At 44.9% G+C, this 13,266-nt stretch overlaps 1 protein-coding gene across 6 annotated transcripts in view; it reads left to right on the top strand.

The window, feature by feature from the left end:
* EPB41L4A (erythrocyte membrane protein band 4.1 like 4A) overlaps positions 1-6,787 on the top strand; it is a 177,427-nt gene extending 170,640 nt beyond the window's left edge. For 5 of the 6 annotated variants that reach the window (XM_054987239.1, XM_054987238.1, XM_054987242.1 and 2 more), the window contains 2 exons: positions 3,407-3,488; positions 5,215-6,787. In XM_054987239.1, coding sequence (XP_054843214.1) covers positions 3,407-3,488; positions 5,215-5,343 — 211 coding nt within the window. In that variant the 3' untranslated portion in view covers positions 5,344-6,787. Of the gene's footprint in view, positions 1-3,406; positions 3,489-4,112; positions 4,238-5,214 lie in introns of those variants that run through there. The other variant, XM_054987240.1, reaches the window with a different exon arrangement.
* The last annotated feature ends 6,479 nt before the right edge of the window (positions 6,788-13,266 follow it).

The following is a 13,266-nucleotide window of genomic DNA, read 5'->3' as shown; positions in this document are numbered from 1 at the left end:
GCTGTATTCCTAAAGGTCTCCCATGCTCCTGGCACACTCCTTTAGGGTGTTCACAAGTCACTTTCTTATCAATATAATAGAAAGGGTTTATTCAGCTGTGGCTACAAAACAAACTGGAATACTATGCCAAGCTTTGCCTTGCATACTTGATGATGCAATAATGAATCTTTAGGCTTCAGTTTTGCCTTATAGGCTTTGGTCAGTTTAAAAGTATTGAACTGCTAACTCAACTTATTGCAAATGAAAGCCTAATTGGAATGCTTTACTGTAATACCTCCTTTAACATTCTGTTTAGGTTCCTGAAAATAGAGCTATGTGAAACAGCGCTGTAAGAAGTATTGATAACATTTGTTCTAATGGAGCTGTGTTCATCCATGAGGTGAAAGCCACTAACTGACTGCTTCTCTTAGGTTCCTATGCTGGAACATCTTAGGAAGTCTCTCTGGGTTGTCATCCACAGTGAGGCTTCCTACCCAGAGTGCTGCAGCCCCCTTCTGTGGTGACTCTGCAGGTCCTACTGAGGCCCTGAGGAGAGAAGTTACCTGGGTTTGAGCAAGTGAACAAATTCATGTGTGGTCTCACATTCATGTGTTGGCTTTCTCCCACACAGACCTGGAAATAATGTACAAAGTATGTGGCAGTAGAGTACAAACACCACACAGTTAACAACACTTTAATAATCCATAAAAACATAATAGAAGCCATGTTGGATCAGGCCAATGGCCTATCCATTCCAACACTCTGTGTTACACAGTGGCCAAAACCCAGGTGTCCTCAGGAGGTCTGCCAGTGGGGAAGGGACACTAGAAGCCCTCCCACTGAATGCCCCCCCAAACACCAAGAATACAGAGCATCACTGCCCTAGACAGAGAGTTCCATCTATACCTTGTGGCTAATAGCCATTGATGGACCTCTGCTCCATATGTTTATCCAATCCCCTCTTGAAGCTGTCTATGCTTGAAGCTGCCACCACCTCCTGAGGCAGTGAATTCCATGTGTTAATCACCCTTGGAGTGAAGAAGTACTTCCTTTTATCCGTTCTAACCCGAGTGCTCAGCAATTTCATTGAGTGCCCACGAGTTCTTGTATTGTGAGAAAGGGAGAAAAATACTTCTTTCTCTACCTTCTCTATCCCATGCATAATCTTGTAAACCTCTATCATGTCACCCCTCAGTTGTCGTTTCTCCAAGCTAAAGAGCCCCAAGCGCTTTAACTTTTCTTCATAGGGGAAGTGTTCCATCCCTTTAATCATTCTAGTTGCCCTTTCCTGCACTTTTTCCAGTGCTATAATATCTTTTTTGAGGTCAGAATTGTACAGTGTATTCCAAATGAGGCCGTACCATTGATTTATACAGGGGCATTATGATACTAGCTGACTGTTTTCAATTCCCTTCCGAATAATCCCCAGCATAGCGTTGGCCTTTTTTACTGCCGTCGCACACTGTATCAACATTTTCAGTGAGTTACCCACCGCGACTCCAAGATCTCTCTCTTGGTCAGTCTCCTCCAGTTTGGACCCCATCATTGTGCATTTATATTTGGGATTTTTGGCCCCAATGTGCATTACTTTGCACTTGGCCATGTTGAACCTCATTTGCCACATTGATGCCCACTCGCCCAGCCTCAACAGATCCCTTTGGAGTGCCTCACAATCCTCCCTGGTTCTCACCACCCTGAACAATTTAGTGTCATCAGCAAACAGCCACTTCACAGCTTACTCCCAACTCCAAATAATTAATGAACAAGTTAAAAAACACCCGATCCAATACTGAGCCCCGCGGTACCCCACTGCTTACCACCCTCCACTGTGAATATTGCCCATTTATACTCACTTTCTGCTTCCTATTCATTAGCCAGGTTTTGATCCACGAGAGGACTTGTCCTTTTACCCCATGACTGTTGAGTTTACTTAGTAGCCTTTAATGAGGAACTTTTATCAAAAGTTCCGTATAAGTAACTTGTTGTGAAATGACAAATGATATACATGTACTACAAACCATCAAAATACAAACGTTCCCCTTCTCAAGAATAACATATAAAGTGTGGAAATTCCACGTATTTCTTCCAATGGGAGAGAACCCAAAGGAAGTAACAAATCCTATTCACAACTCTTCTTTGATGAGTTGCCAGCTCAATTCCCATTTTGAGTTGATCTTCATCAGAGTTCCTCTTATCTACAGATAAAATATACTGCCAAAAAACAATCCAACTATGAAGCTTATAATATATATAATAGCAAAGAATAGCAAAGAACTAACCTTACAATTCTAAGTGCATCAATAAATTGTGGTTCTGCTGGTGTGGTTTATATTTTGATCCGTCTGTGCAAATTACTGTATGTTGGTATGACTACTCATCTAATACATGTATATATAGCAGAACATTTGTTCTGCTATATAGAAGAGAGAGTTGGTTACCCCTTTGGGTTACACATTTTAAGGATAAGGATCATAGACCATCTGACTTTAAATTTTTAATCACAGAGAAATTAATTAAACATCCTTATAATCAATTGGATTGTTACTAGATATCTACAACAGCGTGAGTCATACTGGATATATACCTTGCAATCTTTAATTTGAAAAGGCTTAAATGAGAAATATGATTTGAGTTCTTACATTTGATGCTGTAGCAGAATGACCTACTGTACTTTTAAGAGATTTCTGATTCATGGAATATGTGAGAGGCTTACAGCTGTATCTTGTTAAGCACTACAAAAACATTTTATTATGTGATCTTTATTGTTGTTGTTGTTATTGTTGTTGTTGTTGTTGTTGTTAGATCTTGAATTTATATAGTTGTGGGAGCATTTTACTGTTGCTTATTTGAGACTTGAAAATTTATTGATGCACTTGGAATTGTAAGATTAGTTTTAAAGAATAAGCCAGCTGCCTCCCCTCTCCATCAGAATGAGCAAAGACGAGGTGCAATGAGGGATTCAATCCCCCCTCTCCCCTGTCTCAGAGGAACTGGAATCAAACTCATGCCCATTCGTTCATGGGATTGAGAGGCGTGTGTGTCTGGGTGAGCGAGTGCACAGAAAGTTGATGGGAAAATATGTGTAAGTTGGTTCACTTGATCAAATTCAGGTAACTTGTCTCATGTTTTTCCCCTCCTGGTTACTCTTTCATAGATCTGTGATAGAATTGAGAGGTGGCTATCCCACCTCTAGCAGAGCTGCCTCACTCTTGGCCTGACCATCCTATGGAGCTGCTGCCCAGCCCCCTTTCTCCCACATTTTATATAAAAAAATTACACCCAGAATGAAGAGTGCTATCACAAAATGACTTTATACAAAACGTTTTTATAGGAGTTATTATTGTATTCTTATGCAAGTGACTTTTGCAGCCAGAAACCCTTTACTCTATAAATCCCAGACATCTTGCAGCTTGTTCTCTTTTTACAGCTCTAAAATGGACCTTGTACCTCCATTACCTGTAACTCGCTCTTCAGATGCTCAGTGCTCCACCATCACAGTATCTCAACAGGTTGGTAATGGAATTTTAAATTATCTAAGGAAAATATTTTTAATTTTTAAAAAATTACTGTTTTTTAATTGGGCCCAATGTCCACAGATATGTCTAAGAGCTCTCAGGGGGTGGTGCTTACTTTTAAATTTTGGACAATATAAAATATGGGATCTCATGTTGCATATTGCCTTTCTGTTTTGAAAAACCAAAGCACATAAGTCATTTCTCTTTTCAAGAGCTTATGTGCATCTGGTGTTACAGATGAGGGAGAAACACTTCCAGATAGCAAAAGTAACCAATGCTCCAATCCTGTGTGCATTTGGGAGTAGTTCTGTTGATGTTAGTGGGACCACTTGTGAGAAAATGAATAGGGTTAAGCTGTATACTATCACTCACTCACTCTACATTAGACAAAATCTCAACAGGGCATACCCACCTCAGTGGCTTTTCCCAGTGCTCCCCTTGCAGAAATCTGCAGGGCAGCAACCTGGACATCAGCCTCTACCTTTATCAGGCGCTATAAACTGAATACATACAGGTCTGCAGATGTAGCCTTCAGTAGGAGAATTTTCCAGCAGGTGGTTCCTGAACTCAGTAAGTTATCCATCCAGGATGACATAGCTTCTCAACATCTCATTTCAGAATACCTTCCTCCACTGATGGAGAATGAAGTATTGGACTAAACCATGAGGCTTATTCTCACCAGTAGAATGGAAGATATCCCTTTGCTCCCTTAAGTATGGAGGAATTCTGGAAAGGAACTACAAATCAAGGCAAGGGACAATATTTCCTTAGAAGGTTTAGGGAATTCTTCTCAACTTGAAGCTTGGCAAGCATGAACTGGGGCTTGCCCCCTAGCCAGATGTTGGAAGAACTGCAAACATTAGGGTGGGGTGGGGAATAACCGATTTCAGGATAACTTCCATTCCACTGATAAGAAGAAACCCTCACAGTAAGTCCAATGTTTTGTTCTCTGAGAGTTGCCATAGGGGGAAGTAAAAAATAAAATCTGAGGACAGGACTTTCTTTCCTCAGCAGGAGAGCAAATTGGCTTTTAATAGCTTTGTTATATATGCTAGGCCAGTGATCGCCAACTTGGCACCTATAGCATGGTGTCATCTAATCTTTTTCCTGACACCCACTAACTTCTTCCCAAAAGCAGACAGTCCTTGCTTTTCCTCCAGAACACCTCAGATGGCATCACTTGCGTGTCTGCAAGTGAGCACCAATTCAGAACTAGCTGCCCCCATCGTAGGGTGCTTGGCTTCAACCTCCAATGTTTTGTGAGTGCGCCCCACTTGGCAGCCATTTGAGGTAGAGCCCACCACCCTTTCTCAAATTTCCTAAAGTAATTTTCTGAAGTGGTTGATGTTAATAGTTTTATAACGTGGTTTTAGTATGTACATTTTAATTTTGTTAGCTGCCTTGGTGGCCCTTTTGAGGAAAGGCAGGATATACATTTTGTTAAATTAAAAAGAGCTTTATTGGGCTTAGTGCAAAATAAAGACATTTTATTTTAATGTGGTTTACAAATTCACTCTATCTTGATACTAATATGTATGTTAAGCTTTTTGGACACACATCTTTTTTTAAAATGTATGTCCAACTCAGCCATTTGTTCCTTAAATAAAGTTAGCAGCTGTTTCCAAATTCATGAGTATATTAGAAGCAATGGCAGGATTGGAACATGGAATAGAAATTAATTCAGTTTTGCATTAAGAATTGTCTTATTTGTTCCCATCAGAGGCGAAATGGGTCCAAAGACAGCTTGATAGAAGACAAGATCCAGACATCCATTAATAACCTGGATGGAAAGCATGGTACAAAGACAATAAAAATTGTACAAACATCACGGCTCAAGATAGAAACTTGATTCCAGTGAGGACTGAATGGATGCAACTCCTTGAATTTGTGAATGACGCAAAAGTCCAGATATACTTCAGCCAAAAGATTTGCTTTGGTTTAAAGAGAAGATACTAATCATGAAAGAATGTTTGAACTATTACTTCATTGCTCTGGAGCAAACATTTTTTCCCCTATGGGAATAAAGCCTATTTTTAAAAGTAACAGCCATCAGCCACTACAGTTCGAAAACCAGATCAGATGAAACTTTATTATGACAACCTAGTAACTGAAAAATCACTTCAAGACTGGCACTATCAGTTGAGATATCCAAGGTTTGACTTTTTTCTAAATGTGCAATAGTAATGTTGTTTTTCTTAATTCACTTGTTGAACATATATGCTGAATGGGAGTAGTAATTCATATGTCTTTACTTGCCTAGTGATACCATATGCCAGTGTTTAATCTTTTATTAGAATGTGACAATGAATTTTTCATACAACAGTTTTGTATGCTAATTTTCAGTGAACTCTTATACCTGGATTTAGGGTTCTCTGTATAATTCATAATAGTGGCACTATTGCCGAAGCTCTTAGGGCATTTACGTGGCTCTGCATCTTTGAACGAGGCATCCTATTATAATGCAGAACATAATAGATTTTCAGAAAGGCGGTTTTTAAAAAAACCTTGAAAAGGGATTATGTCTAAAGCAAGCACTGCATTCTTTGAAACCGCTCTTGGCTGTAAAGACTTTTGCTTCAGGTTTGTTTTTTTTGAGCTGCCCCTTCAAATGCTCCTTTACATTCTGGTTGCTGGAAGTTTAAATCGTCGACACACAAGGCCTACAAGTAGGGCAGCGGGGGTCTTAATGAAAAGGGAACCAATACAAGTAAGGAGACATTGATCACTGCAGTAGTGATTGTGGAGGAGGGAGTACCTGCAAAACACTGAAGCGCCTCAAGTCATCTATTCTTTGCAAAGCAGGGTAGATACCACATAGCTCAGGAGAACAAGTTAAAAGTTCAAGCTTAGCTTCCCTCTTTCTTGTCCTCAGTGTGAAAAGATGGAAAGGAGTTGTGTAAAACACCAGAATGAGATCCGAGCTAATCCTTTATTGTCACCTTAGGTGTCAGTTTATTTTTCTGAATAAACAATTCTGAAGATATTTTTAAAAATCTTCACACAAAACAGCATGAAGGTGGGAAATAAGATTGCTTAGAGCTGAACCATCAACCTAAAACTAGTGTAAGAAGCGCTGTGCATATTTTAAAGCAATTACATTTAAGATGATATCTTACCCTTGTCGAACAGTACATGTGACAGAAGGCCATGAAAACTTGCTGTTTATGTAATGGCATTCCCTATACTATTAGTGTTTCTTGTGCAAATTAAGCAGTTTATATTCAGTGTACAACAGTAAGCTGTATTTCGTTTTAGAATTGCTTAGCTAATAAAAATGATCAAATCAAAATTAAGTACTTTTCACCATATTTATTCAACGCAAGTATATATATGCTTGCTTAATTTTTCCAATTGAAATCAATAGACTGCATGCTGAGGGCAGATCATGTTTACAGTTTACATTTTGCATCCATCTCATTACCTTATACTTTTCTAACCTGCTTACCTATACTGGGTTTTATGCTTACCAGCCTTGGCAGCCTATACAGTCTGTGGAATAGATGGTGACTCTGTTGCAAAAGAAAACTTTTAACACCGTTCATTGTGCTGATAAAGCTAGGAGCTTCAAAGTGAAATGCATGTGTCCCTACTTCTATGAAACCTTGCCCTGCATTTCCTATAATACAATTCACTTCGCTCAAGAAATCTTTAGTGGTTTCACGGACCGTAAAAGCCACCTACACTAGAACTTGTGCGTTTCAAATTGTTTATTAACTCTGCCCCCCTTTTAATCACAATAACTACTACTATTAAATGTATGCCTGTAGTTTACCAGCTACAGTCTTCTGAAAAGGTGTATTCTGCCATCTGCCCATATCCCTACTACAATGTGTATTAAGCCAGATGTCCTCCTAGAACGTTCATGCCTTTTATCTTGCTGTACTTCAGGACTCTGGCCAGGTAAAGCACTGCTGGAAGTTATTTTGTTGTTGTACCTAAAGAAAGGTGTGGTGGCCAAAAGGTGCTTCACAGCTGCTCTGATATGAGAATGGCTCATAATTCTAACTGACCAAATTGTAAATGAGTTGCTCTATTTGGCTGAGAAAAACTAAAGGGTGGTTTAATATTGGGCCAAATATCACCCGTTTGTCTCATGCTAAACTCTGGTGACTTTCTAAACTGACTCCTCTGGTATGGTTCAAACATAACAGCAAATCATGGATTGCCATTACATGAACGAGCTAGAGGGATCCATTCCTGCCTTTTACTCCTTTCATGGGCTGCCTTTTACTCCTTCCCTGTAACACTTTTAAGACTCGCTTTCACAGTAAGACATGTATGATACGAGGCTACAAGACTGGCTTTCCTGTACCTAAAATCTTAAGTATAGTCAAAATGATTAAAGTTGCTGCAAACCATTATGTACCATGCTTTGCACTATCAAAAACTGATCTCTGGCTTTGATTGCTCTGCTGCAAACAAGTTGCTAATTTAAGCCTTAAAAAAATTGCTATATGGATACAACTGTGGCACCCAAAGGGGCAAACCAGATACAACAGAGGCAGTTCACGTAAGAGGAAACACATTTTAACAGGAGGGCCCAGCTAGCTAGGACCAAGGTTAAGGATGGAGGGGACATGATACCTGCTTGGCTGGGAAGGCGGGTATGTAGCTGCGACTGCCTGGGTGGAAACTTAGGACTCCTATGTAAATCACCTTGGGTTTTATCGTGGAAGAAATCTGTTGGCAGAGTGAAGTTTTTGTTCATGAGCAGCAGCCCTATGGAGGTTATCTGGTTATTTAGGAAATATTACTGGAGAGAGATGTTTAAACTTCTAGTTACATGACTGACCCGGAACTGTGAAGTTAAGAGGAAAAGCAGGAAGCAAGGGTTAAAAATTGCATTTTGAGGAAAAAACAAGGTAACATTTTAGTGAAGTGGAAAGGGTAAGCACCCATTTTTCAGACTACTTTTGCTCATCTGCTGCCTCCTGCAAGTTCTTATCATGCTTCTCCAGTAGACCCAAATTCCACTTTGGTGGATGGTACAATCACTGTACTGCTAACTTTTGATATTATGGTTTAAGTGTCATCAGTCAGTCCCCTAAGCCCATCACAATAGCTCAATAGCTGATAATGCACTCATTTTCAAAAATTTCAGTGTCATGCATTTTATAGATAATAAGCTGGCTTTGGGGCTTGAAGCATACATTACATCCTTTACAAGTATCTCTCTGATGTCACCAGCTGCTTTTTTACATTTTATTACTCCATGTCCAATAAAACAGGGTTAACATACCTGTAACTTATGTTCATCGAGTTCTTCTGTGCTGACACACATGGGACTGCGCAGGCGCAGGCCAGCCGCCGGAGAATTTTCTAGAGCTTCCATGGCTCCGAAGGGGCCGTTTGTCGCGCGCCTCAGCGACCGTTTTCCCGCCCAAACGGTCACGTGATCCTCCAGCGACCAACGGCCCCTTTCCCTCAGTTCTCCCTTGCCGCCGCTTGACCAACACACTTCAGCCGTAACACCTTAAAAACACCAATATCCGTTACAGCCATCACAGTATTGTGCATTGGAGTTCACAGCGGGGTAGGAGGGAGGGTTGTGTGTCAGCACAGAAGAACTCGATGAACATAAGTTACAGGTATGTTAACCCTGTTTTCATCTTCGTTCTTCTGTGCCTCCACACATGGGAGTGTACCAAGCTTCACACAATAAGGAAGGCGGGGGTGAAGTCCAACACAATTTTATTAAGCAAACAAGATCAACAATAAATAGATATGCATATATACATCTATGTAAAAATACTGTGTAAGGACACATAAATACTCAATATTTACATATATACACACACCCAGGTACATATATACACACTTTCACTCAAGGGTACCCAACAGGTACGCCAAGAAAGTCATACCAAAACTCCCTCAGGAAAAAAGGGAGTGTAAGACAGCCTTGGCCACAGATACATCCTGCTCCGCATTGACATCAACGGCGTAATGCCTGACAAAGGTGTCTGCAGAGGACCATGTGGCTGCTTTACAAATGTTAACCAGGGGCACCCCCCTGAGGAGTGCCGAAGAGGATGCATGGGACCGCGTGGAGTGGGCTCTGACATGAAGCGGGCAAGCCACCCCTGCTAGGGAATAGGCCTTGCTAATGGCCGCCACAATCCACCTAGACAGGGTCTGTGAGGAAGCCCTGTTACCCTTGTCCTTGGCCCCAAAACATACAAACAGGTGAGGACTGGAGCGGAATCCCTTCGTCCTATCCAGGTAATAGGCTAGGGCCCTCTTCAAGTCTAGGGTATGGAGGGCCTTTTCCCCCTTAGAGGAGGGTTGAGGAAAGAAAGCAGGCAGTGAGATATCCTGCGAGAGGTGGAAGGCGGACACCACCTTGGGCAGGAACTCAAGGCAGGGACGCAGGACCACCTTGTTGGGATGAAACACAAGAAAGGGAGGGTCAGACCGCAGTGCAGACAGCTCACTGACCCTTCTGGCCGATGTGACGGCCACCAAGAATGCTACCTTGTAGGATAGCATATCCAAGGGGCATGTAGCCATAGGTTCAAATGGAGGCAACATGAGACGTGAGAGCACCAAGGACAGAGACCACTGAGGCACTGGCGCTGACACAGGTGGGTAAAGATTGTACATGCCCTTAAGGAACTGGCGGGATTGTGGGTGAGAAAACACCGTAGCACCCTCAACTCGGGTGTGAGCAGCTGATATCGCTGCCAGGTGGACCTTGAGGGAGGAAGCCTTCAAGCCCAGGCCACGCAAGTGGCACAAATACTCGAACACAACCCCCAAGGGACTGTTGTCAGGCACCACTCCTCTGGCAACTGCCCAGAGCTCAAACCTGCGCCACTTGGCCGCATAAGCGCGCCTAGTGGATGGCCGACGAGCATTCAGGAGGACCCTCTGTACCTCGTCAGTAAAGCCTATCGGGGAGGAACGATCCGCCAAGCCGTTAGGTGCAGCTTCCTTGGATCGTGGTGGACCAGGCTCCCGTTTAGGAGAAGGTCTTGCCGAAGGGGCAGACTGACATATGTCCGTTGGGACATCCGCAGGAGCTTCGGGAACCAAACCTGCCGTGGCCAGAAGGGGGCCACGAGAATGCAGTCCGTCCCGTCCTCCTCTATCTTGCACAGGACCCTGGGAATCAAGGGGAACGGAGGAAACATGTAGTGCAAGCCCTGCGTCCACGTAAACTGGAAGGCATCCCCAATAGAGAGGGGGTCGCTCCCTGCCCTGGAACAGAACGTGTGGGCCTTGGTGGTCGCCGCAGTGGCGAACACATCTATCACTGGATGACCCCACATCTGGAAGATCGGCCCAACGCACTCTACGTTCAGTTCCCACTCGTGGTCCAGTAAAGGGACCCTGCTGAGGGCATCTGCCCGGGCATTGTCCGACCCAGCCACGTGTATAGCACGGAGCGACACGCCGTTCTTGATAGCCCACTGCCAAGTGAGTGTGGCTTCCCGGCACAGGGCCATGGACACTGTGCCCCCCTGCTGATTCACGTAGTACATGGCAGTCGTGTTGTCCGTCTGCACCAAGACCTGACGATTTCTCAGCAGTGCTGTAAGAGACACAAGTGCGAAACGAATGGCCCTTAGTTCAAGCACATTGATATGGAGGGTCTTTTCCCTGTCAGACCAGACATCTTGCACAGACACATCACCACAGTAAGCCCCCCATCCCAACAGAGAGGCATCAGTGGTAACCGTGATGTCATGGTGTTGATACCCAAAAGGGGTCCCTCTAAACAAGTTGTCATCAGACAGCCACCAGTTCAAGGAGGAGAGGATGACCCTCGGGATAGAGAATTTGAGGGACGGAGGGTGCAGTAGAGCATCATACCTCCGCACAAACCAGTTCTGGAGAGGGCGCATACGCAGCCTAGCGAAAGGCACCACAGAGGTGGCCGCTGCCATATGCCCTAGTAAGCACTGGATAGTGCGCACAGACTGGAATCGGTTCCTTTTAAACATGGACACTAGACCCCTTAGGGACCGAGCCCTCTCCAAAGGGAGCAGAGCCTTACCCTCCACAGAGTCTAACAGTGCACCAATGTAGGACACTTTGCAGTTGGGCACCAGTTTGGACTTCTCCAAGTTCACCAGGAGCCCCAGGCGTTGGCAAGTGCTAAGTACCAAGCCAATGTCCTGCACCAGCCTAGACTCCGAGTCAGCCACGATGAGCCAGTCATCGAGGTACGGAAAGATGGTACAGCCTTCTTCCCGTAGGAAGGAAACCACAGGGGCCACACATTTAGTGAACACTCGTGGGGCAGTGGACAGGCCAAAGGGGAGCACCTTATACCGGAAAACCCGTTGCCGGTAAACAAAGCTCAGGTACTTCCTGTGCTCCTTCCGTATGCCCACGTGAAAGTATGCGTCTTTTAAGTCAAGAACCGCAAACCAATCCCCCTGTTTCAGCAAGGCGATCACAGCCGCCAACGTTACCATTTTGAATTTGGTCACCTTGAGGAAGGCATTAAGGTCCCTCAGATCTAAGATGGGACGTAAGCCCCCATCCTTCTTAGGGACCAGGAAGAACCTAGAGAAGAATCCCTTTACAGAGTCCTCATAGGGCAATTCTTCCACAGCACCCTTGGCCAAGAGCGACACGATCTCCGCATCCAGCTCGGCCATAGTGTTATTGACAGCTGTCAGGGGTGAACTGCATCTAGGCAGCTCAACAAATTCCAGCCCGTATCCCAGCTCAACAATAGTTAAGACCCATGAGTCAGATGTTATTGACTCCCACTCAGAGAGGAGTGGACTAAGTCTGTCCGAAAAGTTCGGGGATACGGCTGGCGTGACCCGTCAGTACTGCCTCCCGGTGCCCTGCTGATCCTTCTGCTGGGCCGGTTGTTGTGCCGGACGAGGCTTGAAGGGCCGACGCCTCCTCTGCTGTTGTGCGGGAGGGTAGGGCCGCTGTTGGTAGGCAGGATACTGCTGGTAGCCCGGCCGCTGTTGCTGGTATCTGCCCTGGTAATGGTAAGGGCCAGATCGGGGAGCGTACCGTGACCTGGAGGAGGGCTTGTCCGCTGGAGCCAGACCCAAAGACCGCGCCGTCTGCCGGTCCTCCTTCTTTTTCTTCAGGGTCTCGTCGGTCGCTTTGGAAAAGAGCGAGTCCCCCTCAAATGGCATGCTCTCCACTCTGGAACGCACCTCTTGGGACAGGGCCGTAGACCGCAACCAGGAGTGGCGCCTGAGGACCACCGCCGAAGCCATCCCCCTAGCAGCAGTGTCAGCAGCGTGGCTCCCTGCGTTCATTTGCTGTTTCGACAGCCGGACAGCCTCTGTTTGCAGCAGGGACACCACCGCCCTCTGCTCAGGAGGGAGGTCCCGGGTATAGGATGCCAACTTCTCCCAGAGGTACAGCTGGTACCCTGCCATGATGGTCTGGTAGTTGGCAATCCTCAGACCCAGCGAAGAGACGATGTACTGGCGCCTGCCCATGGCATCAAGCTTCTTGCCCTCTTTATCGGCAGGCACCGAGGAGTGACCCGATCGTCGGGGGTTGAATTCCTCTGTGACCAGGGAGGAAGGTGGAGGGTGTTTCACCAACGCCGGCCAGGTACCCTGCTTAATCTTGTAAAGCTGCTCGATGCGCTTGGATGTTGGAGGTTGATCGCAGGGCACCTGCCATACCTTCTCCACAATCTCCTCAATACCCTCGAGCATGGGGAAGCCAACATACGCCGGATTATCCCCATAGATACGCTTGAGGAGCTTGTCCTTGGTCTGGGGGACTGCCGAGGAGATGTCCATCTCGAGAGCCTTCGCCATCCGTGCCATCTGGTCGGCGTAGA

Source organism: Eublepharis macularius, chromosome 8, assembly GCF_028583425.1.
Source record: "Eublepharis macularius isolate TG4126 chromosome 8, MPM_Emac_v1.0, whole genome shotgun sequence".
In the NCBI taxonomy this organism is placed as follows: Eukaryota; Metazoa; Chordata; class Lepidosauria; order Squamata; family Eublepharidae; genus Eublepharis; species Eublepharis macularius.
The sequence above is the reverse complement of the archived record's forward strand: the minus strand, read 5'-3'. Positions and strand labels throughout refer to the sequence as shown.